The 20,313-nt window shown below is 54.9% G+C and overlaps 6 protein-coding genes across 6 annotated transcripts; 1 reads left to right on the top strand and 5 right to left on the bottom strand.

Annotated features, from left to right (window-relative positions):
• Positions 1–159: 159 nt before the first annotated feature.
• On the bottom strand, positions 160–1,227 carry QC762_402160 (uncharacterized protein; the record flags this gene model as incomplete). Its single annotated transcript, XM_062889666.1, has 1 exon — positions 160–1,227. One exon carries the CDS (start codon positions 1,225–1,227, stop codon positions 160–162), a length of 1,068 nt encoding a protein of 355 aa, XP_062743204.1.
• Positions 1,228–1,634: 407 nt separating this feature from the next.
• On the top strand, positions 1,635–3,021 carry QC762_402165 (uncharacterized protein; the record flags this gene model as incomplete). Its single annotated transcript, XM_062889667.1, has 3 exons — positions 1,635–2,342; positions 2,401–2,454; positions 2,496–3,021. The coding sequence occupies exons 1-3, from the start codon at positions 1,672–1,674 to the stop codon at positions 3,019–3,021; spliced, it is 1,251 nt and encodes a 416-aa protein (XP_062743203.1). The 5' UTR covers positions 1,635–1,671.
• Positions 3,022–3,156: 135 nt separating this feature from the next.
• QC762_402170 (uncharacterized protein) lies at positions 3,157–4,125 on the bottom strand (the record flags this gene model as incomplete). The annotated part of the gene is made up of 1 exon (XM_062889668.1): positions 3,157–4,125. One exon carries the CDS (start codon positions 4,123–4,125, stop codon positions 3,157–3,159), a length of 969 nt encoding a protein of 322 aa, XP_062743202.1.
• Positions 4,126–6,370: 2,245 nt separating this feature from the next.
• Positions 6,371–7,663, bottom strand: QC762_402180 (uncharacterized protein; the record flags this gene model as incomplete). Its single annotated transcript, XM_062889669.1, has 1 exon — positions 6,371–7,663. One exon carries the CDS (start codon positions 7,661–7,663, stop codon positions 6,371–6,373), a length of 1,293 nt encoding a protein of 430 aa, XP_062743201.1.
• A 903-nt stretch (positions 7,664–8,566) lies between these two features.
• Positions 8,567–9,148, bottom strand: QC762_402185 (uncharacterized protein; the record flags this gene model as incomplete). Its single annotated transcript, XM_062889670.1, has 1 exon — positions 8,567–9,148. The coding sequence occupies one exon, from the start codon at positions 9,146–9,148 to the stop codon at positions 8,567–8,569; it is 582 nt and encodes a 193-aa protein (XP_062743200.1).
• Positions 9,149–11,014: 1,866 nt separating this feature from the next.
• On the bottom strand, positions 11,015–20,046 carry QC762_0063370 (uncharacterized protein; the record flags this gene model as incomplete). The annotated part of the gene is made up of 6 exons (XM_062883641.1): positions 11,015–15,604; positions 15,699–15,864; positions 15,930–17,014; positions 17,076–18,518; positions 18,553–19,732; positions 19,790–20,046. The coding sequence occupies 6 exons, from the start codon at positions 20,044–20,046 to the stop codon at positions 11,015–11,017; spliced, it is 8,721 nt and encodes a 2,906-aa protein (XP_062743199.1).
• Positions 20,047–20,313: the final 267 nt, after the last annotated feature.

Genomic DNA, 20,313 nt, shown 5'->3' with positions numbered 1-20,313 from the left:
AGCTGCTGCCTGGGCATAATTTACCAATCCTTTGGTTGGCGAATCACGAACTCGCTGGTGTTGCACGGAGCCTGTCAGAGACCCGCAAACACGGCCCCTGCAGGAACGAGCCACAATCCATGCCAAGGAATCAGGTCCTGGTCTCGTGTTGAAAGAAAATCAGGTTCCAGACTGTGTCGAGTTCCAGGCTTCAAAGAACTGATTCTCGTACTTTGGTATGCACTTGACCTTCTCAGGTGGTTCAAGTTGCCACTCGATAGGTTCGTCCCGGTGTCCAGGCGTGCTGGTCCAGCGGGAAACATAGCCTTTTGCCTCTTTGATCCGTTTGCCATCCTCGTTCGAGTACTCGAGGTTGACGGCAGGAACAACAGCAATCTTTCCGTAGCCGTGGAACCACATGTCTTTGCAGAGCAACTGTGGCTCACCCTGAAGACATTCGCCCTCCCTATGGGCTCGAAATGCAATGGTTCGATCCATGATGGGTGTCGCTGTAAACGCCGCGGCTCCGTTCCAGCAGGAAAATACCTGAAATGGTTGGTGCGAAAGCAAACGTTGCTGGGCGCTTGGATTGTTCCAAAAGAGATTCCAGGCCGAGTTCCAATTTCCATCTGGCGGAATCTCAAAGAAGGAGTCTCCGTTCATCCCTCGCGCTATCCAAACATCGTAAAAAGTTGGGTCTGGGCCAACATAGGTCCAGTCCATAGCGCACATCATGTCGGCACCGAGTATGCGCTTCTGATGTAAGAGCTCAAGAATATCTTCCAAACAGATTGCCACATCGTTCAAAGAGACAATGGTTGTGTTCTTAGCGGAGAACTTGACGGCCTCGGTGTCGTCTACCAGCGGCTGAAGAGCCATATTCCCCAGTTGAGCAAGCTTTTGGATTCGGTCCCCCTTTTTTGGGTTGATGTCGCTCGTCTTGGAGTAATAGGTGGTTGTCAAAGCATCCAACTCGGGTCGTAAGGCAGCCAGGACCTCCCCGGTACCGTCGTCCGAATTCCCCTCGATGATGGACAAGGCGCAGGTTTGTGGACCTAGAAATCGAATTGCCTCGATGACGCTCCCCAAGAGTCGGGGAAGAAGCGATGCACATTGTCGAAGATCGAGTGCTATGAAGTATCGGATTGAGTCTGTCTCTGCGTTTTCCGGTGCGACGAGATAATCGTAGCGTGATGTGTCGGGTTGGGGGCAATGCAGTCGAGGTAAGGTTGTAGCTTCTGGGTTCATGATGGCGTCGACGTAGGCCGCTTTTGATCCTTGTGGTAGAATGTCAGAGGCTTGTGGTGTTGCAGTGGTTATTGTTGCCGCTGTTGGAACTGATGTGGCGGAGCTTGAGGCCGATGCTGGCTCCATTGGAAGCGTTGAAATCGTCTTTGAAGGGCGCCAGAAGGACGGACGCGGTATGCTTGATATCTGCTCTCGGCCGAGCCAAAGAGTGAGGGCCAAAAGCAATAGCCCGCCTGCGGGCAAGATGAAGATGAGAGCTCGCCGCGTCATGTCCGAACTGTGGGTGGAATGTCGAAGCATTTTTTTGGGCAGAAGGGGAAGAGGTCGCAACTGACTGTTCAAAAGCAATGGGAAAGGCGCCTTTGTGCATATGCCCCGCTTCTTGTTTGCACTTACTCCGAGCGAGATATAAGCAATGGCAAGATTTCCCCTGTGTTGAGGTGGATGTCACAGCTAAACGCCGATACCATTCTGTCGGGATTCAGAACGTCCCCTGATTTGCTGAGACGTCAAGGGTTACACCCAACACTTGACTCGACCACAGGCCTATCCTTGTGCCAGGAGGTCAAGATGCAAGTAGACGCTCGAGACCTTCGCCAACATCAGACAGATGTAGATGATCATCGTTGGTTGAGCATCGCCGTTCGGGTACCTATACAAATCTTCACCAATCTTTCGTCGCCGCCTCTAATACCTATTCTGCCTACCCACCTACCCCTTCTTTCTCATCATGTTTTCTTTGTCAAATCTACAGCCTCGTTTGCAATGGCCATCCCTCTTCTGACCATACCTTGCTTTCACGCTTTCAACGGGTTAAGCCACGCGTCGTTCTTCTCACACCACACGAATGCAACAACCCTCATCCAGCAGAAAAGGCAGGGAACCGTTCTGGTCACCAAATACTTCACCCTTTTCTCAACAAGCGACCCCTCGAGCATTCGGACAGCCAACACTGGTTTCGATTGCCGCGTCGATTTGATCCACGACCTCTGGGGTTTCTGTCCGACCTCTGTCATCTCAGCCACTGACTGCGGCCTGGCAGGCAGCTGTGTTGACAAAAATGGCTGTTCGAGAGGATGCGGGTTTACCAACGCTGCTCTGACAACATTTACTTGGTTTGTTCTGCCTGCACTGCTTTTGCCCTACACAGAGCTAACGATTTCGTTGATGTAGCTCTGGTGCCTCGGCGCCATTTTGCTCTACAGCGCTGCTTACTCTCCCTAACACGTTGGTCCATTTACCTATCTGGCATGCGGGAAGGGTCCCAGTACCGACAACTATTTCGCGTTCACGACAAGAGGTGAAACCACTACCATTTCGACTACGTCTATGACTAGACTGCTTCAAGATACGTCGACGTCGGCTAGCTCCGCTATTCTTCCTACGCTGGTTGACTCGTCGACTTCCGATCCGGGGTTTCCGACCTCTTCAAATGAAAGGACGAGCCAGTCTAACACGAAAAGTGACGGGAACACCCAGCCAAACAACACTGGCGCCATTGTAGGCGGCGTGATAGGCTGCATCGCACTGCTATGTGCGTCAGGCATTGCCATAGTCTGGCTACTGAGACGAAACCGCAACAAATCTGCTATTCCAAGTTCCAAGCCGCATACCAATTCTACCCCTGAACATGTCGATCAGAAATCAGCGGACCACAAAGTGGCGACATGGACACATTACAACAACGCTGGCTGGGGCCCTCAGGAATTGCCGGCGCATCACCATGGCACACAGAACACAGACCCCGTTGAGCTCCTGCGGTGTACCAGCAGCACAGACCATAAAGCACCATGAAATACAATGTATAATGCCTTATCATAACAAATCAAAGAACTCTGATACCATCTCAAGTTGTTGGGTAGCGGCGTCAGCCTCCGATCAATCATTACGAAGGGTCTTGGAAGGCGCCTCCTTTATTCACACCGTTTCCTAAATCACAAGACCAACAACAACCCCCATCAAACCCACCAACAGCCCAGCTCTCACGCTGCCTCTACCCACCACTCCGCCCGCAGGCACGGGTACCTGATTAGATTGTGTAGGAGTCGGTAACAACCCACCAGTCCCCGGCCCAGTAGTAGGAGGAATCGTCACAGTGACAGTGCCGCCACCAGCAGCAGTAGTAGTAGCGTCATCTCTATCCGGAGTGGTCGTCGTGACCACCTCACTCTCCTCCACCTTGGTCGTGGGCACATAAACCGGAGAGGTATAGCTCTCCAGCCAATACTTTGTACAATTCCCATAACAAGTGTGCCCATCCGCAAAGTAAGTCGCGTAATAACTCTCCTGCCCAGCCCAAACCTCCTTATCCCCCTCCCACACCTCCGTCCGCAAACCCACGTCCCGCTTCTTCTTCTCCCACCCCTGAGTATCGGTGTACTCGGTCAAGGTGACCGTCCTCCTCTCCCCCCTCGCGGTCCCCCTGCACCGCGGCATGAGATACGCATCCGCCCTCCAGGTGATCCCCTCGTGCACAAACGTGCTGCTTCTACCCCCTTCGTCAAAGTACGTGAACTTGACGCCACCTTCAGGACAGCAGTGAACGATTTTCTCCACGACGTCGATCGCCCGGGTGCTTGTGCCGTCGACTGTCCTCCAAAACGGGTGCCAGGTTGTGGAGGTGGCGACGGTGTAGCTGACTGGGCAGCCGACGTAGCTCACGCCGGTGGCGCCGCCGGGGCGGAAGGACCAGGCGGCGTAGCAGTCTGGGTTGTATCTGTCGTAGGGGTCTCCCAGCTGGACGGCAGTGCACTCGGGCACTTTTGGGGGACTGACTGTGACGGTGGGTGAGGGGCGGGGGTCATACACCCAGCAGGTCTTTTCTACTGCGTAGAGGTCCTTACCGATGCCGCATGATGCCGGGGGCGTGAACTGGGCGTAGGTTGTCGGGGTGGCCATTTTGAAGGGTGCCCGGTAGGCTGAGAGACAAGAGAAAAGGTGAGAGTGGAGAGAGGAAAAGATGGGGTAGGAATGGGAGTTATTTTGTCTTGTTTAAAAGCCAAGAAATCTCGCATTGAACCCTTGCTTCTTACCATTCCTGAAGAGACGGGCAAGGGGGTGATGCCAAGGCCGGGGAAAGGCGCTATCGAGTGAGGCGCGTTCGATGTTGGTGCGACACACTGCCTTGGCATGGGGGTTGTGATTGAATCTCTGAATGGCCTCATGGCTTTGTGAGTGCTCGGATGAGACGTGTCGACCAAGCAAATCAAGAGGACTGATCACCTCGAATTCAACCTCGATGGTATCAATCAAAACATCGTGGGTCGCTGGGACATGTTTCTGTCGGCCAACGTATCACAGAAATACCTGAGCCAAGGCACAAAGTTGCACCGCTAGCACCCAACACATCACCAACAGGATTGCAACCGCTTCACCCTGGATACCAGGTATCCTGCATGTCATCCAGCCCCAAACAGCACGGATTGATATCACTCCCGAAAGAAGCTGAGCTTGTAAACCGCCAGCAAATCACCTGAGCCTCTTCCATACCTTACCTACTAAGGTACGCAGCCGCCCAGTCCCAGCAGTTCCAATCACAGGCCTCTCAACTCCTTCCACCTACCCATCTCTCCCTCGTCGTAATCCTTCTCTTGTTTTGCCTCTCTGAGCTCTCCAGAGTGAACGTGGCTATACGTACCTTATATCAGCTAGCTCTTTCCACTTGAGATGAAGACACGCAGAGGAATGAATGGGGAGTCTTGAATCCCATAACATATATGCCGACGATGATGTGCATCCACCTCTTATCCGTGCCGGATTCGTACATCCGTGGCGTTTACCTCTTTTCTTCCTCCAGGGCATCTATTCGACATCGCTGCCATTCGATCCTTCCTTCGAGGCAGGCTCTCTGATCGAGGTGGAACTCAATCGTGGCGTCACAGAAGCTGTTGAAATGGTTTGCTGCGCGCATTTCCGGTGTTGACTGACATGCTCGGCGTAGTCCGGGTTTTCTGCAACATGAATGGCTGTGGGACAGCGGCAATGATCACTGGCGCGCAAAGTGAGGCAAAAGGTGGTGAGAAGAGTGACGAATGGTGAAATTTTAACAGGGAAAAGAGAAGCTACAAAAAGAGAGTGAAATACAAGCCCTAATCCGGAGAGACCACAATGGTTGCTCTTTGGCTTTCCATTTGGCTTGGATTAAGTTTAGAGTAGCCCGCCATCCTGTCACACGGCAAAAGCCAACCACTCGCAACCACCACCAACAACACTGTCGATACCACCGCAAGGAGGGGTAACTACACGTTGTGAACCAGTCGTCAAAGTGAGGCAGACAATCAGAAGGCATGATGGTTATCAAAGGAAGCCCACTGGCTCTGTAAGATATCGGAGGACTTGGCAGCGGCCTGATGCCAACAAGGGCACGGGCCAGGCAAGGGAGGATAAAATACGCGTTCAGGATCATCAAGACTGTATTTCCTTCTTCTTCTCGGTATCACAGACCTTCGAGGCCATTGAAGATTATAAGCCTGAATTGAACCATGAAGTTCCAAGCCCTGATATTACAGCCCTTGTCACACATCCGCAACCATGGAAACCACACAGATGACGAAACCACGGCACCTGGAGGCGTTTCGAATACCTGCTCGGGCTAAGTTCAAGGCCCACATATGGCAACAGGTAGGTGCCGGAATAACAAAAAGGATAAAATTTGCTCGCAGCGCCATATCGCACAGGAAGCTCAGACCTGTCTTTTTCTGTCTTCGGGGTTGTTACATCGCCGTCGGTTGTAAGCCATGTTGGCCAAAATTGTTTTGGGCGGCAGGGAAAATCGAGTCCAGGTCATGAGAGCCTGGCAGCCCGTGGCTCTTGGCTTAGGACGGGCCATGATGAATGCTTGACAGCCGAGGGTGCGCTCGATGAGGGCGGACAAGAGTCGATAACGGAGTTGGAGAAGCGTTGCGGAAAAGGATCATAACGGGCGAAAGTTTACCGCCACCTTCAACAAGACATCCATCAGACTTGAAATCAGAACCTAACCCTAACCTTATCAGGTGTCACATCAGACGCCATTCCATCAGCACGTATGACAAACACACCAAGGCCTAAATTTGCTTTGGAACTGTGATGTTCTCCTCGCGAATTGAACAAACTGAGCAATAATGTAAGACGTGCTCGGCTTCACTCAACTCACAGCTTACCGCTACAAATTCGAAACCAGCAGCTCCGGCCAAACCTTTGTCAGGTCCGGCATAGGCTGGCGCAGCAGCAGACGGCCCTGACCATCATGATAACTGTTGTGAAACCGAGAGATATGCTCAATCCCCTCGGGCAACCGGAACAACCAGAACCCGAACGTCGGCATCCACCCAGCAGCACTCGCACCCCCAGCTCTCTTCTGCTGCAAACTGAGATAGTTCTGCGCCGTCTCGACATCAAACACGTAGTTCTGCGGCTTTGGCACTGCCTCCCTCACAAAAGACTCCCACGTCAGAGCGCTGTCGACCGAGTATGTCAAGCCGCACGAATACCGAGTCCGTGGAGGCGGGTTCGACCCCAACGACGGCACCCCGAGCACATCGAGAAGGCGATTCCAGTCGTTGAGCGTGCTGTCGAGACCAAACCAGTAGAAGCTTGCGTTCTCTCTCAGAGCATCAAGGACACCAGGGCGCGGATCGTGGGCGATACGCTCAAAGCCAGGGGACGCTGACCAGATGGGCAGAGGGCTATCATGAAGCAATCCGAACTGATCCTCGTCAGGCCGGTCGCCATCTCGGACGACAGGCGTGCGGAAAACGAAGAAAACCTCCCTCAGTTGGGCAAGTGTTTGTTTCAAGGCCTTCCTGACTTTTGGAACAAGCTTGGACGCCTCAAAAGAGGCGTCAAACCGCACCGCGCCGGCCCTCCAGTCCGCCTTGGCTGGGTCTCTGTCAAGTGCGAGGTTGAGCAAGCCGACATGTCGGCGGTCATGAGTTGTTTTGAGATGGTAGAGGAAATTCGACGGCGTCACAAGAGAAGCCGGGTTCTCCCCGTCGTTGCCTTTGGTGTGGAAAATGTGGAGGAAGTCGTGTTCAGGGTTGAAGTAAAGGACCCCACGGGGGTGGGCGACTGGTTGGGCTTTGATCTCCCAGGGTTTGATGAATCTGCAAGGAAGGTGTACGCGATAGAACAGCAGTGCTTCGTGCCTAGCTTCCCTGTTGACGCGCATCAGCTTGCTGATGGTTTTGACACCGCCAACTTCAGCGATGAACTCCTCGCCATTTGGCGTGTCGATGTTGCTCTCGATGACGTAGCGGCTTTTGGCTTCGTGGAGTGGTGTGAGCACCACCTGGATGATTCGTTGGCGCTGGAGAGAGGTCCTCCAAATTTTGACCCGCAGTTCTGCAGGTAAGAATGAGAACAATCCAAAGGCATCATTCATCGCCTTGCTGTCGATAGGGCTGGTGGTTTTGTGCTGGAAAATGGAGAGCTTTTGCAACGGAGTTATGGATGCCATGTTGATGGCGGTATGGATGGGATGAGAAGGATGGGACAAACGGAGCAATGACGAAGTGGTGGGAGCGGCGGGCTCCTCTGATGTAGACAGCACCTTTGCTGTGGAAAAGCGCGGGATGGACGCGGGTAGGTGCTTCCACGTAGGGAGGCTACTGTTCTTCAGCCCCCGTGATCGACCACATGCAGCATCAGTACGGCAGAGACAGAGACGAGTATAGTTGAGCTATCCGCGACATCATGGAGAAGGTAGATGATGTGTATTTTCAAGGAAAAACAAGCTATGAAAATCCCGCAATATTTGACTTCCAAAATGCTGCTGATAGGGAGCCAGCCTTCTGCTAATGCCTACAGCAACCGCCGAGGATCATGAAATAAACCAGCCTAGGCGGTGGCTGCGCTAATTATGCTGTGCTCTGTCCGGAAGGCTGGCAATTGGTGTAGCAAAGCAGGCCAAGACTTGTTTGGCTTCAAGACATGTTTGGCTTCAAGACATCAGCGAAAAGCAGTTGATCGACTGGAGGAAAGGAGTTTTTTTGTGGGGCTACGGAAGGTCTCGGAGGTTGTGGAATGCTTCGAATGCATCGTCCGCCTCCTAAACGTCGGAAAAATGCTAATTCGAGGATGCCAGAATCCTCCCGGATCGATGAATTTCTGACCAACCATGCTTCTTGTGGAAAACAGAGATAATCGCTGACGCAACCAGATACAGTTTCCTTGCAAGGGGTTTATTGTAAGAAGACTACGAGGTCTGTTGATAGAAACATAAGATATATAAAGAGCGTAAATGAAAGTAAGGAAAGTAAGAAAAGCTAAGCCAAAGAACTTTGTTTCCATACGGTGCCCATCCTCTTCCACTGCAAACCCTCCTCCCGAAACATCAAACCATCAACAACAACCTACTTCCTCAAGACGAAGACTGATCGTGAATGTCAAGGATGAACACGGACTGGCGGATAAACCCCTCATCCCCGGTAGACTGCTGAAGGCGAAGCCGGGCGTCATTGAGCTTGATGCTGACGGTGCGGTCCTGGGTGGCGGTGAAGCTCTGGCTGTAGGTGAACCGGTCCACCTCGTTGAAGCCAACAGCGGTAGGTCCGACAAACTCGAGCGCGGGAGGGTCGGTCTCGCCAGTGGGACGTCCCACGGTGGTTGGGGAGATCACGTAGTTGCGCTGCACAAAGGCGGAAACACCCGCCTCTGGCAACGAGACATCGCCGATGAGCGTGGCGACAGCGTTGACGGTGCTACGGCCGACGGGGTGCGTTACGCGGAAGTCGAGAGAGCAGAAGGTCTCGCGGGGGATGGGGAGCTGGGCGAAGAAGCGGTCAAGTGTGACCTCCACGGACCTGTTGTCGGCGCTGAAAACGGGGCGGATGGTGGCTGAGTTGCACCCATCGCCAGTGGCAATGATTTGGCGTGTGAACACGACACCTTGAGCCAGTGCGGTGGCGGGGAGGAGAAGAGTGGTGATGCCGAGGAACTTCATCTTGAGGACTTGACTGAGTGGAACTAGTCTTGGGTTTTGAGTGTGAATGTGAATGTGGGTGTGAATGCGAGTGTGAGTGTGAGTGTGAGTGTGAGTGAAACAATTCCTCCAGGGCCGAGGGTTGTGCTCCTACTTATGCTCGAGACCCGCGGGGTTCCAAACAGAAAGATCACCACAATATCAGCGGCATTCGAAGCCTGCCCTTTACTCGTACGCTTCACATGATCTGTAACAAGCATCACAGTCCGAGTGTCATGCCGAACCTGACAAGTCCCAGCTTACATGAATCGTGATTGTCAGAAATGTGAAAGCCATAGAATATCGATGAGCAGCACTGCAAAATCTCGGTGAGCATGGCTGATGCTCGGCCCACGCTCCATCAGTCAAGCAATCCGGAGGTCCCGTCGTGAGAATGGCGTCATCCAACATTTGGAAGGGTTCCTTTTGGCCGTTAGTATCCGGAATGACAGCTCATATGATCACGAAGGTGTAGACTAGTCTCGGAGTCAGCTTTGAGGATGGGATGAGAGCCAGACATCTGAACACTTCATCAACTGTCTGTCTCACACCGACTACACCGACAGACCGAAACCATCCGTGGACGAGATCTTAGAACAGTGGATATTGATGGTTCAACGAGTCCGAGCAGTAGGTCATCATCATGGGTGATGAATAGCTGCTCTAAGCAGGTAGGAGCTTGACGAAACTGTGGGTAAATGTCCAACGATTCCAAAAACTTCCAGCAAGAAATGAGAATACTGTCGAAAGAATAGCATCATATCCTAGATACATTCCTTATAGCACCATCCAAGATGATATAGGTAAGTAAATATCAACATCACCTAGTTGAAAATCTTCTAACCATTTCCCCGGGTATGTTGGCGGACATAACTGCCCGGTCTCTAGGGCTCTCTGGAATGACACTCTTCAGGTGCCACAAACCAAACTACGCCCTCATACTGAGCACACGAGATCAGGAAACAAGCTTTTCCAGGACAACGTTACGTCCCCAAATCACGGGAACCAACCAGTCAAGCCTTGAAACATCATCCACTTCCTCTAGAACCAGACCGGCCTAAATCCCCGTGTAACAGTGAGCTCAGCCTGAACTCTGGTTCATCACCCCAACACTTGGTGGCGCAGGCTGACGTCGCATACATCAGTAAACCAGTCACTTGAGCCTCAGACAACGATGTCGTGTTCCCGATTTTTGATTTGTCAAAACCTTCCAGAAGCAAAAGAGTCCGAGATGTCGGGTCCATGTGATGATGGGGGGAGAGAAAGCGTGGGGGTGAGTGAGTTGAGACCGCGCGAGGTATATATCCCACGCCCCGTCATCCCAGATCCGTGGTTCAGTGTCGTATCCCTGACCCAAGGTCGTATTTGCTGACACAATGAGTGAGGTTTGAACGGCCAAGGTTTTGGAAGTTGTCGGCCGCTCGCAGTCCGCGGGGAGAAATCACGACAGAGGGATGACCAGGACAGAGAGGGATGATGGGAGTTTCAAGGATGTCAGGGAGCAGGATTTGGGTCTTGGATTCTCACCGAGACGGAGATGGAAGGAGGATGAACCTGCAGTCGAACCTCGCGTTCATGTATCAGGGGGCGGGGGGTATCTTCAGTTGATGGAATATCATTAACAAACTAGCGACTACAAGTTAAGGCCATAAATCTATATAAGCAATTTAATCATTAACAAAAGCACACCATGAACAAAGGGAAGAAGCCAAGGCATGATAATAACTTTTCCTCCAGCCCAAACAAACATTACGTCCAACCCATATAGACAACTCTTTTTTTTACTTTTTTTTTTTTTGCTTTCCCATCATTCACAGGACATATACACAACTTCAAAACCCAAAATCTTTACACCACATCCTGCACCCTAGTCACCACCACCTTTTCCTCCCGCTGCTTACTGGGTGCCTTGCTCAATCTCTTCCCCCTATAGGGCGTCCTCCCACTGGTAAACTCCTGCCACCTCGCACTCTTCTTCCTCTGCAACCCCCCCTGGTTATTCGCTTTCAAGCTATCCTTCTTCTCCCCCCTTTTCAACCACAACTCCCCCTTCCACCCAACCCTCCTGGCGTCAAACAGCGCCTTGTCCTTCCTCATCCCGGCCAAATGCCACTGAATCCAATACATCTGCTCATGCTCCCTAAGGTACCTCTTCCCATGAAACCCCCTAAGCACCATCTGCCTCCCGAGCAACCCCAGCTTCCTCCGGTCCTCGGCCTTGTCATACATCCGCTTGGTAAGCCACTTAACATCCGTAGTCGTCAAGTTATCTGGCATGAGCAAATGAGGCGGCACCGAGCCTCGCTTGTCAACATCACCCGCGAACTTGGCCCAGGGACCAGACATGGCCAACATGGCAATCTGCGCCCTGGCCAAAGCAGTCGGATCATTAGGCGGGACAACCTCGCCGTACCTCACGGACGGGTCATCCGGGTTGGTGAGCACCAAAGCAGTCGCGCCGACAGCCGTCGCCACAATGGGGACACCCGCCAGGGCAGCCTCGGCGATGGCAAGCGGCAGCCCCTCCGAAAGCGACGAGTTCATAAACAGCCACGCGTCCTTCAGCGCCTGGTCCGGCTTGCCGAACCCCTTGAGGGTGACGTGGTTCGTCAGGCCACACGACTCGATCAGCCGGCACATGTCAATGTCGTACCCCGGCTCCCTGTCTCTCGCCCCGTAGACCAAAAGCTTGTACTCGGCAAACCCGTACTTGTTGACGATGACGTCGGCGGCCAGGATGGCCGTCTTGATGTCCTTGATGAACTGGACGTTTGACAGCATCACCACGGTGGGGGTGTCAGTGCCGACCTGCTCGACCGGCTTGAAGGCGTCCATGTTGCTGACGCCGTTGACGATGGGGTCGATCTTGCGGGCAAACGTCTTTTTGTGCGAGAGCCGGTTGCCGTCGGTGCCGAGGTCTTGCTCCCAGATGGGGTTGAAGACGGGCGTGCACGGCAGGACGACGTCGGCGTGGAAGTAGGCCAGCTTCATGGCGAGGCCGATGCCGGACAGGAGCATGGACTGGACGGGAAGCGGGAGGGTGGATTGGGCGGGGGAGATGTTGAGGCAGCACTCTCTCCAGAGGATGGCGTGGTCCCAGATGCCAAAGGTGGCCCCCCGCTTGTACTTGAGCAGCATGCCGAACAGGCTGCTGATGCCGTGATGTGTCGACTGGAAGACCTTGGGGCAGTCCTCGGGGGTCTGGACCGAAAAGATGAAAAAGTACGAGCAGAAGATCTCGAGCGTCGCGCGAAAGTCGGTCATGGACGGCTTCTCAACTTCAAAGTAGGAGCTCGGATCAACAATGTTGTCGTCGTCGTACTCTGTCAACCAAGCCTCCACCCACGCAGACGCCACCTCCCTTGACTTCCACGCCTTGTTGTAGTCCTTGTGCTCAAAGAACTCAAAGATGCCCAGCATGGCGTTGCTGTAGTGGATCATATCCTGCTTGGGAATATGCCTCGACCTCGCCCCCTTGACAAAAAGTTTGATCAAAGGGACAAACGTGCCGGCAATGTCCCGATAGGTATCCGTCACAGCAATCTTGGCGTCCACCTCCGACTCAAGCAGATTGTCAATAACCCCATGATTCGGCGTCCTCCCGTCCAACCCCCACAGCGGCAACATCTTCAAGCTCTGCACGCTCTTCTCCACCTGAAACCTCGGGATTCCATACTCATTCGCCGACTCGGCCAACACATGATTCCGGATCGTGCTGTGCCCATTCACCAAATCCCTCCTGCAATTGCTCACCCCCCCGGGGGAATCCGGCCAGCACCCAATGTCATTAAAAATAACCGATATCCTCTCGTGCGTGTCCCTAAAGCAATCGCCCGGCCTCATAGTGAGCTGGTTCGCATCCCTCCCCAACCCCATAGCATACAAATCCGAGTACTTGATCGGCAGCAGACAAACCTCCGAGACGTCCTTCTCAATCTCGATCGCGCTGACAATCTGCTCAATCGCCCCGTCCAGCGCAGCCTTTGCCTTGTCCAGCTGACCAGCGTTTCTCGCGCTCCAGTACTTCTTGAGCAAGGGCTCCTCCCGGAGGATGAGCTCGTCCATCCAGCAGGCCGCGATCGCGTCCAGAACCCCGCCGCCCTTGCGCCAGTGGTCCCAGAGCTCGGTTCTCAACCACCACGTCGGCACGGGCCGGTAGATGGTCTTTTGCCGTCTGTACAGCCACGCGGCCGGGTTCAGGACCGAAATCCACGACATGCTGTGCCCGCAGAAGCGCGCCATCCGCCGGACGTGGTCGACCCGGTGGTGGATCAGCAGGTCGTCGTTCTCAAAGTAGTGGTCGTTGGGTCGTTGGAGGAAGAGCTCCTCGTGCTGGAAGACGACGGGGGGCTTGGCGACGGCTGCGGCTGCTGCTGCTGCTGCTGCTGCTGCTTTGGTGTTGTCCCCTTGTTCCGAGAGCAGCACCGTCATCATGACGGGGTCGCGACGGTGTTGGTAGTCGCTTGTGGTGACATACTTCTTCCCGGCGATGGTCCTGACGACGCGGCAGACGCGGTCCGAAGGAACCCAGTTCAGCTTCTCCGAGGAGAGGTCTTCGCGGAGGGGCGTGCCCCAAAAGACGGCCATTCTGTCGGAGGACGAGTTGTTGTTGTTGTGGTGGTGGTGGTTGGCGGTGGCCGGCTTGAACTCGGCTTTGAGGATTTCGTGGTTGCCTTTGGGGCTGGACTTGTAAAAGTACTGGAACGAGTACTCGATCCCGTCGTAGGCCATGGTGCCGTGGGTGACGCGTCCCTTCTTGTCGTAGAAGCACTGCTTGGTGTGCTTCTGGTCGGAAACGACCTTGCAGCTGGGGTACCGCGACTTGGTGCTGTCGCCATACGTGTAGGTGGTGACAGTGTCACCACTCTTGGAGATATCGCGCCGGGTGATGAGACGAGAGGCGTTGTCGTAGATGGCAGTGGCAAGCGGCTTGTGCTCCTCTCCCGGTTTGGTCTTGAGCGCGCCTTCAAACACCTCCAACGTCATCGAGTTCTCACCGGGTCGGGACGCAAAACCAGTCACGACCTTGCGGCGAAGCTCGGCGGTGATGCGGTCCTTGACCAGGGTTCTGGAGACACCCTTCTTGGCGAGGCGGGAGATGTTGACCAGGGCGGCATGGCGGTAGATGAGCAGCAGAGATGTGATGGCGTTCTTGACCCAGCGGCATCCTCTCCAGATGAGCGTGATAAGGTACATCAGAGGTGTGCGCATCCAGGGGTAGTGCCGCAGGTTGTACCAGAGTTCTCGCTCAAGGTGGGAACCGCCTCCGGAGATGATACCAACCCATTTTGCCAGCGTGACGGGGAGATTGATGATGCGGGCAAAGAAGGGAGTGGGCTGTCTGGTCTTGCCTGAGCCAGGGCCGGCGAGGATGTCATTGCCATAGTTGGGCGGAGTGCGAGTACCCAAGACCTCTTCAGTCTTGCTCAAGATGAGGTTGCAGAGCTCGACTTGGAAGTTGACGGAGGAGATGTCGAGACCCCTCTCATTGAGCCATTCTAAAAGACCGTTGGAAGGTGAGAGCTCCGCGCCCATCATGCGCTGGAACATGCAAGCACGAACAGCAGGTGGCAGGAGCTCCCACTCAGAGTCGATCTCGACGCCAAAGCAGAGGTGCTTCATCAGCATGCGCTGGGTCGTCTCCTTGACGATGAGGAGACTAGTGTAATCATCGCCAGCAAGCTGAAGCTCGATTCGCTTGGACAAGGACTCGGTGCCAAACAGGATATGCTCAGCCTGGATGGCCTGGTCGGCAGTCAAGCCAAGGGAGGCGCGAGCAATGTGATGCAGGGTAGCCTCGGCGATGATTTGAGCAGCCAACAACTCCCACGCCTCATTGCCCAAGTCCATCTCCCCAAGGCCAGCGACATCGATGTAGTGGATCTCACCAACCTGCTTGCCGATGGACACAGCATCTTCGAACCCGCCCTCAATAAACGCCGAGCGGGAGCACATGTTGACCTGGATCTGCTTGTCCTGCCACAGCTGCACCGTCGTCTCAAGCAGTTGCCTAGCCCAAGGAGCCTTGTCAAAGTTCGCCGAGGGCTGGTCAAGACTCGACTGCAAGAAGGCAAAGACTCTCTCTGGCAACCCAGCGGTAGCTTGCGTGAAGATGGGAGTACCAGGCAGGTCCCTCCAGTGGGTCTTCTCCGACGTGGCGGGGGGTGCGCCCAGGCGAGGCTGAACCAACGTGTCAGCCTCGTCAACTCGACCCTCGCCATCCTTGAATTTGGGTCTGCCAAAGTCATACACGGCCCAAATGGTCGTCGTCGCTGCCGCCGTAAGTGAGGCAACGTTGAGCGCGATGGCGTCGGTGAAGAACAAGCCGTTGCCATGAAAGACAGCGTGGAGCATGCACCCGGTGATGAAGCCAAAGATGGCAGAGACGAGAATAGCCGCCAAGTGAGACGAGGGATCCGTGGTGAAGCAGCGGTTGAACTATATATACACACCCCAGCCGGTTAAACGATGCACAAAAAGACGAGGTCTCGGGATGTTGTTGCACACTTGTCCCGCCTATGGGGAAACGTACCTGAAACAGAATCACGCCTGAATAGCCCAACAGGTAAATGTAGTACAGTTCGAGCATCTGCGCATCGTCGACGAGGGTCCAAACAAGCATCGTCCCGGTACCCATGATGAGCATCAGTCTCCGCACCAGCCGAAACAGCGCGGAGAAATAAAGCCCTCTCCGCTTTCTGTGATCTCATGGTCAGCTTCCCACTCTTTCTCACTCCAGGAGCACGGCAGATAAGGTACTCACCTCTCCCACTCCCTACTCACGCCCTCCGCCTCCCCCAAGCTCCCCAGCCTTTCGTCGCTCAAATCATACTTTGCCTTCCAGTACTCCCTCAACATGCTATCCAGCATCATCACGCTCGCGCAAAAGTACAGGATCGCGAAGCAAATCGCGTACCTCGACGTAAACGTGGTAAAGTAGTCAATCGGCGCCGAGTTGGCCGCCATCGCGATGCTCACCCACCGATCCATCAGACAAATCAGAAACAAGCCCACATTATGCCCGATATCCAGCTTGCCGTACCGAAACAGCATGAAGATGCTGTGCTCCTTCAACCCCTGCGCCATCTGCTGCTGACGCTTCAGAGCCTGGGAAAGCTGCGAGAACCAGGCGACAGAAAACATCTCGGCCGGCTGGTTGTCTTCGGTGGCGTCCTTCTTCATGAGCCAGAGGATGTAGGGCAGGCCTTTAACTACCCTTCTGATCAGAGGGTCAGGAGTGATAACCGTGTTCTTGAGGTGGCCAAAGTTGGTGCTGCCTTGGGTGATTGTCTCGCGAAAGGCCTGCAGGGCGAGCTTCTTGAAGTCGTCTGGGTTTTCCGAGAGGGAGTCAGACACCGACGAGGTGCTGCTGCTACTCTGGTTGCCGGATGACTGTTGCTTCTCCAGCCGGGTCGTGTACCAAGTCAGAATGTCCTTCTCGGTAAACTTGGGCACGTTGTCGAGCCAGTTGATCCACTCGTGGCAGAGGCTGCGGTATTGGATCAGGAGGAGGATCAAGAAGCCGAAGCCGACCGAGAGGTAGATTTCGAGGTCGTGGCCGTTGAGGTAGGTCGACACGATGGGGGAGATGAAGAGGAGGGGGAGGGTGCGCCAGAGGACGGTGCGGCCGGACGTGAGGGGGGTGCCGTGCTGGTGCATGGTGGCCATGATTCCCAGCACGTTCAGATACGTCGAGATCAGCACAAGGTACGCAAAATACGTAAACGCCGGCGCGACCCCGACCTTGACAATGTGAATCACCGTCCCGACAACACCCACCAGCAAGGTCAACGCAAACCCGCCAGCAAGACGCTGAACGTGGAAGAAGACCATGTTGTTGTAGGCATACTACACCTCATATGTCAGCCACTCAAATCATCACAAGCAGCAACAAAAAAAAAAAACTCACATTGTAGAGGTAGTAATTTCCCACACTCCCCACCCAACCCGTCACCCCCGCCGAAAGCAACAAGCTGATCAACAAGGCATAACACGCCGCCGACAAATACTTCTCCCCCATGTACGCCGTCATGAACAACCCCCTCCCCAAAAACGTCAGCAGCACAATGTCCAACATGGCCGGCAGGCAAAAAATCGACAAGGCCCCAAACTCGGACGTCGCCCTCCTCATCCCCTGCACGGCCTTGAACACACTAAACCCCTGCCTCGCCGGCCCCTCAGGGTCAATGTTCCTGATCCCGGTGGACGGCTCCGGCTTGGCATACACCGTCATCAACCCCTTCTGCTCCTTGGTCAACGGCGGCGGCGGGTCAGCCGCGAGGAACTCCCGGTGGCGGGCGTAGATGATCCGACCCAAAGCACGCGGCGGCATGCCAAAGTAGAGCTCACACTGCGACCCGAGGACCCAGAGCTCGGAGAAGACGGCGGCCTGGTCGGGCTGAGAAAAGACGGGGCAGTGGTCCGTCGCTTCAATGTAGACGTCTTCCAGCGCCGACTTTCGCAGCGCGCAGAGAAAGAGGAGGATGACAAACTCGGCGTTGGGGTCGACGTGCTTGCTGTCGTGGAGGCAGTCCAGAGGGTCGTAGGCGAGGGTGAGGGCCGCGTTGATCGTGTTGAGGGGTTCAATGTCGCCGACGAAGAGGCAGTGGTCGACCAAGTTCTCCATCAGCTCGTGCAATTTGAGGAGGTTGCCAAGGGAGGGAAGTCTTTTCGCGCCCAAGCGGGCAAAGTGGGAGAGGCGGTTTCGCAGGAGCTGCTCCATGGTGATGGTCCCCTCTTGATACTTGCGGGAATGGGCGTCGTTCCACGAGGCGACGGAGGTCTCGTCGAGGAGGAGAACCCGGCAGTCGTCCTGGATGGGCCGCTTGAAGGCGTGCTCGACTTTGCTGGTTTGGAGTCGCTGCAGCAGGCTGAGGGCTTCGGCCGGGGTCGAGCCCTGGATGGCTGTCCTGATGCTCAGGGGTGCCTCTGCCGTCGAGGTGGGATCCAACGCCTTCTCCAACCTCAGCTCCTCTTCGAACCGCTCGATGCGGGTCAACCCGTGGTGGGCAAACCAGGTGTGAAGGATGGTGCTGACATCCCAGGGACACCTCCGCGAGATGTACAACCTCACCCCCACCTTCTCCTCCCCCTCGACCAAAAACTCGCTGCTCACCCCCCAAAACTCGGCCGCATTGTCCGGGATACTAAACCCCGTCGCGAGCCCCTTGTAAACAACAACCTTTTGCTGCTTCAACCCCTCATTAAGCGCATTGACCAAGTACGGCTCGGCAGAACTCTCCTGAAAAGCCCTGAGCTGCTCAACAATCTTGTTGATAACCACCTCATCCACCACCTCCAACATCTCCAACTCCCTCAGGTGCTCCTGCGTAGCCAGCACCGCCTCGTAATGCTCAGCAGTAGCATCAACATGAAGCGGCACACACCCCAAACACGATACCTCCTCCCCCCCCCGTCCCGTCCCAAAACCCCACCAACGAAACCGGCATCTCATATTCGCGCCCAGCACCACCCCTCCCAGCCGTAGAGGAAAGCAGCGACAACCGATGCCTGTCCACCTCCCCCACCTTGTCGTCATCCCCCTCCCCAACCTCCACCCCCTCCAACAACACCTCTATCTCCGGCAAAAAATCTTTCATCTCCTCCAAATCCAACCCCGCCACCTCTTCTACCCCTTCTCCAAAATAAACCCCCTTCCCCTGCCCCATCCACACCTTTTGCAAGTCCGTCGTCTCCGGCTTCCTCAAAACCTCAAACCCGCTCACACTCCTCCCCATTTCTCCCCCGTTGGGGCCATGGGCCAACACCCCCTCAAAATGCCTGGCCAGCTTCTCCCCCCTCACCACCACCGCCGGGCTGGGCCTGACATCCCAACGATCCCAAAACCCGACGAAAAACCAGGGCCGGTCGGACCTCTCCCCAAGAACGCGGGACATGAGGCTGCGGAGGGGGTAACTCCGGAAGAAGTCACGTCTTGTTCCGTCGGGGAGGATACACGCGTTTTGGATGATCAAACCGGCCACGAGGGACAGGTCAACGTGGGAGAGGGGTTGGGAGTCTGCCGAGTCGTGGGGGAGGGTGATGAGGGTGGGGATGTCGATTTCTTGGAGGCGGGTCAGGAGGTCGTGGAGGATGACTACGTCTTGGTTGTTGTCGGAGGTGGTGGTGGAAGTGGAGGAGAGGGAGATGACGACCCCGGAGGCGGAAAAGTCATCTTTGATCAGCTTGGTCAGGTACCGGACCCAGTTGGGAAGGGTAGCTCTTGTGATGTGCTGCAGGGCGACAGAGCCGAGAATCACAGGTTTATCCTGCGAGTTGCCAGGTCCTATCCTGGGGGGTTTTGTCCTGATGGGAGAGGATGTCGAACCCAGTGATCTCAGGGGGACAATGTAAGCGTGATGAGAGGGGTGCTCATTCTCACTCCCCAAACCACCACCACCATCCGCCAAGATGGCAGCAGTGTCCTCGCCCTCGCCCTCGCCGAGAAAGTGAAGATGCTGAACCGACGACAGCAGCTTCGCTTCCGTGGTGCTCGTCGACGGGAGGGACGTCAACGACCTCGACTTGTTCTTGGTTTTACTTCCCGGTATTGATGGGGGTATGCTCCTATTAGGGCATGTTAGCTTGATATCAAAACCAAGGTGGTGATGGAGGCAGACGTACCTCTCTGTCCCGCTCCGTCGACGACTCCAACCCCTCCCCAACACCACCAACTGCTTGATCACAAAGTACAGCACCGGCAGCCCCAGGCACACGGCCCCATACACCAGCGTGAACACCTGCAGCGGCGTCTTGAGCCGGTCCTCGGACGGTATCACCTTGTTGCAGTAGACCTGGCGTTGGTCGGTGAGGTTCCCGTCCGGGTTGCATTCCTTGACCACCGGGTCACCCGACGTCGGTAACTGAAAGAATGAGGCCATGATGGCGATATGGCGGGAGGGTGTGACAAGCAAGAAAGAGAAAGTAACAACAAGAAAAAAACTAGCACTAGTGACGATGCGGGTGCGTACTTGGAGATGGGTAGGTATCCCGCATACGCACACACACACACACACACACACACACACCGACGACGCTAACAGATGATTAGGGATTACTAAGTCATGAATGAATAGTTAGACTAGGTAAAGTGACACACACATGATAGGGAACGGCGGGATGCTGAAAGCAAGGCAAGGCAAGATAGT

Source organism: Podospora pseudocomata, chromosome 4 (genome assembly GCF_035222375.1).
Source record: "Podospora pseudocomata strain CBS 415.72m chromosome 4, whole genome shotgun sequence".
Classification (NCBI taxonomy): domain Eukaryota; kingdom Fungi; phylum Ascomycota; class Sordariomycetes; order Sordariales; family Podosporaceae; genus Podospora; species Podospora pseudocomata.
Note: the sequence above shows the minus strand (reverse complement) of the source record. Positions and strands in the feature narration are given on the sequence as shown.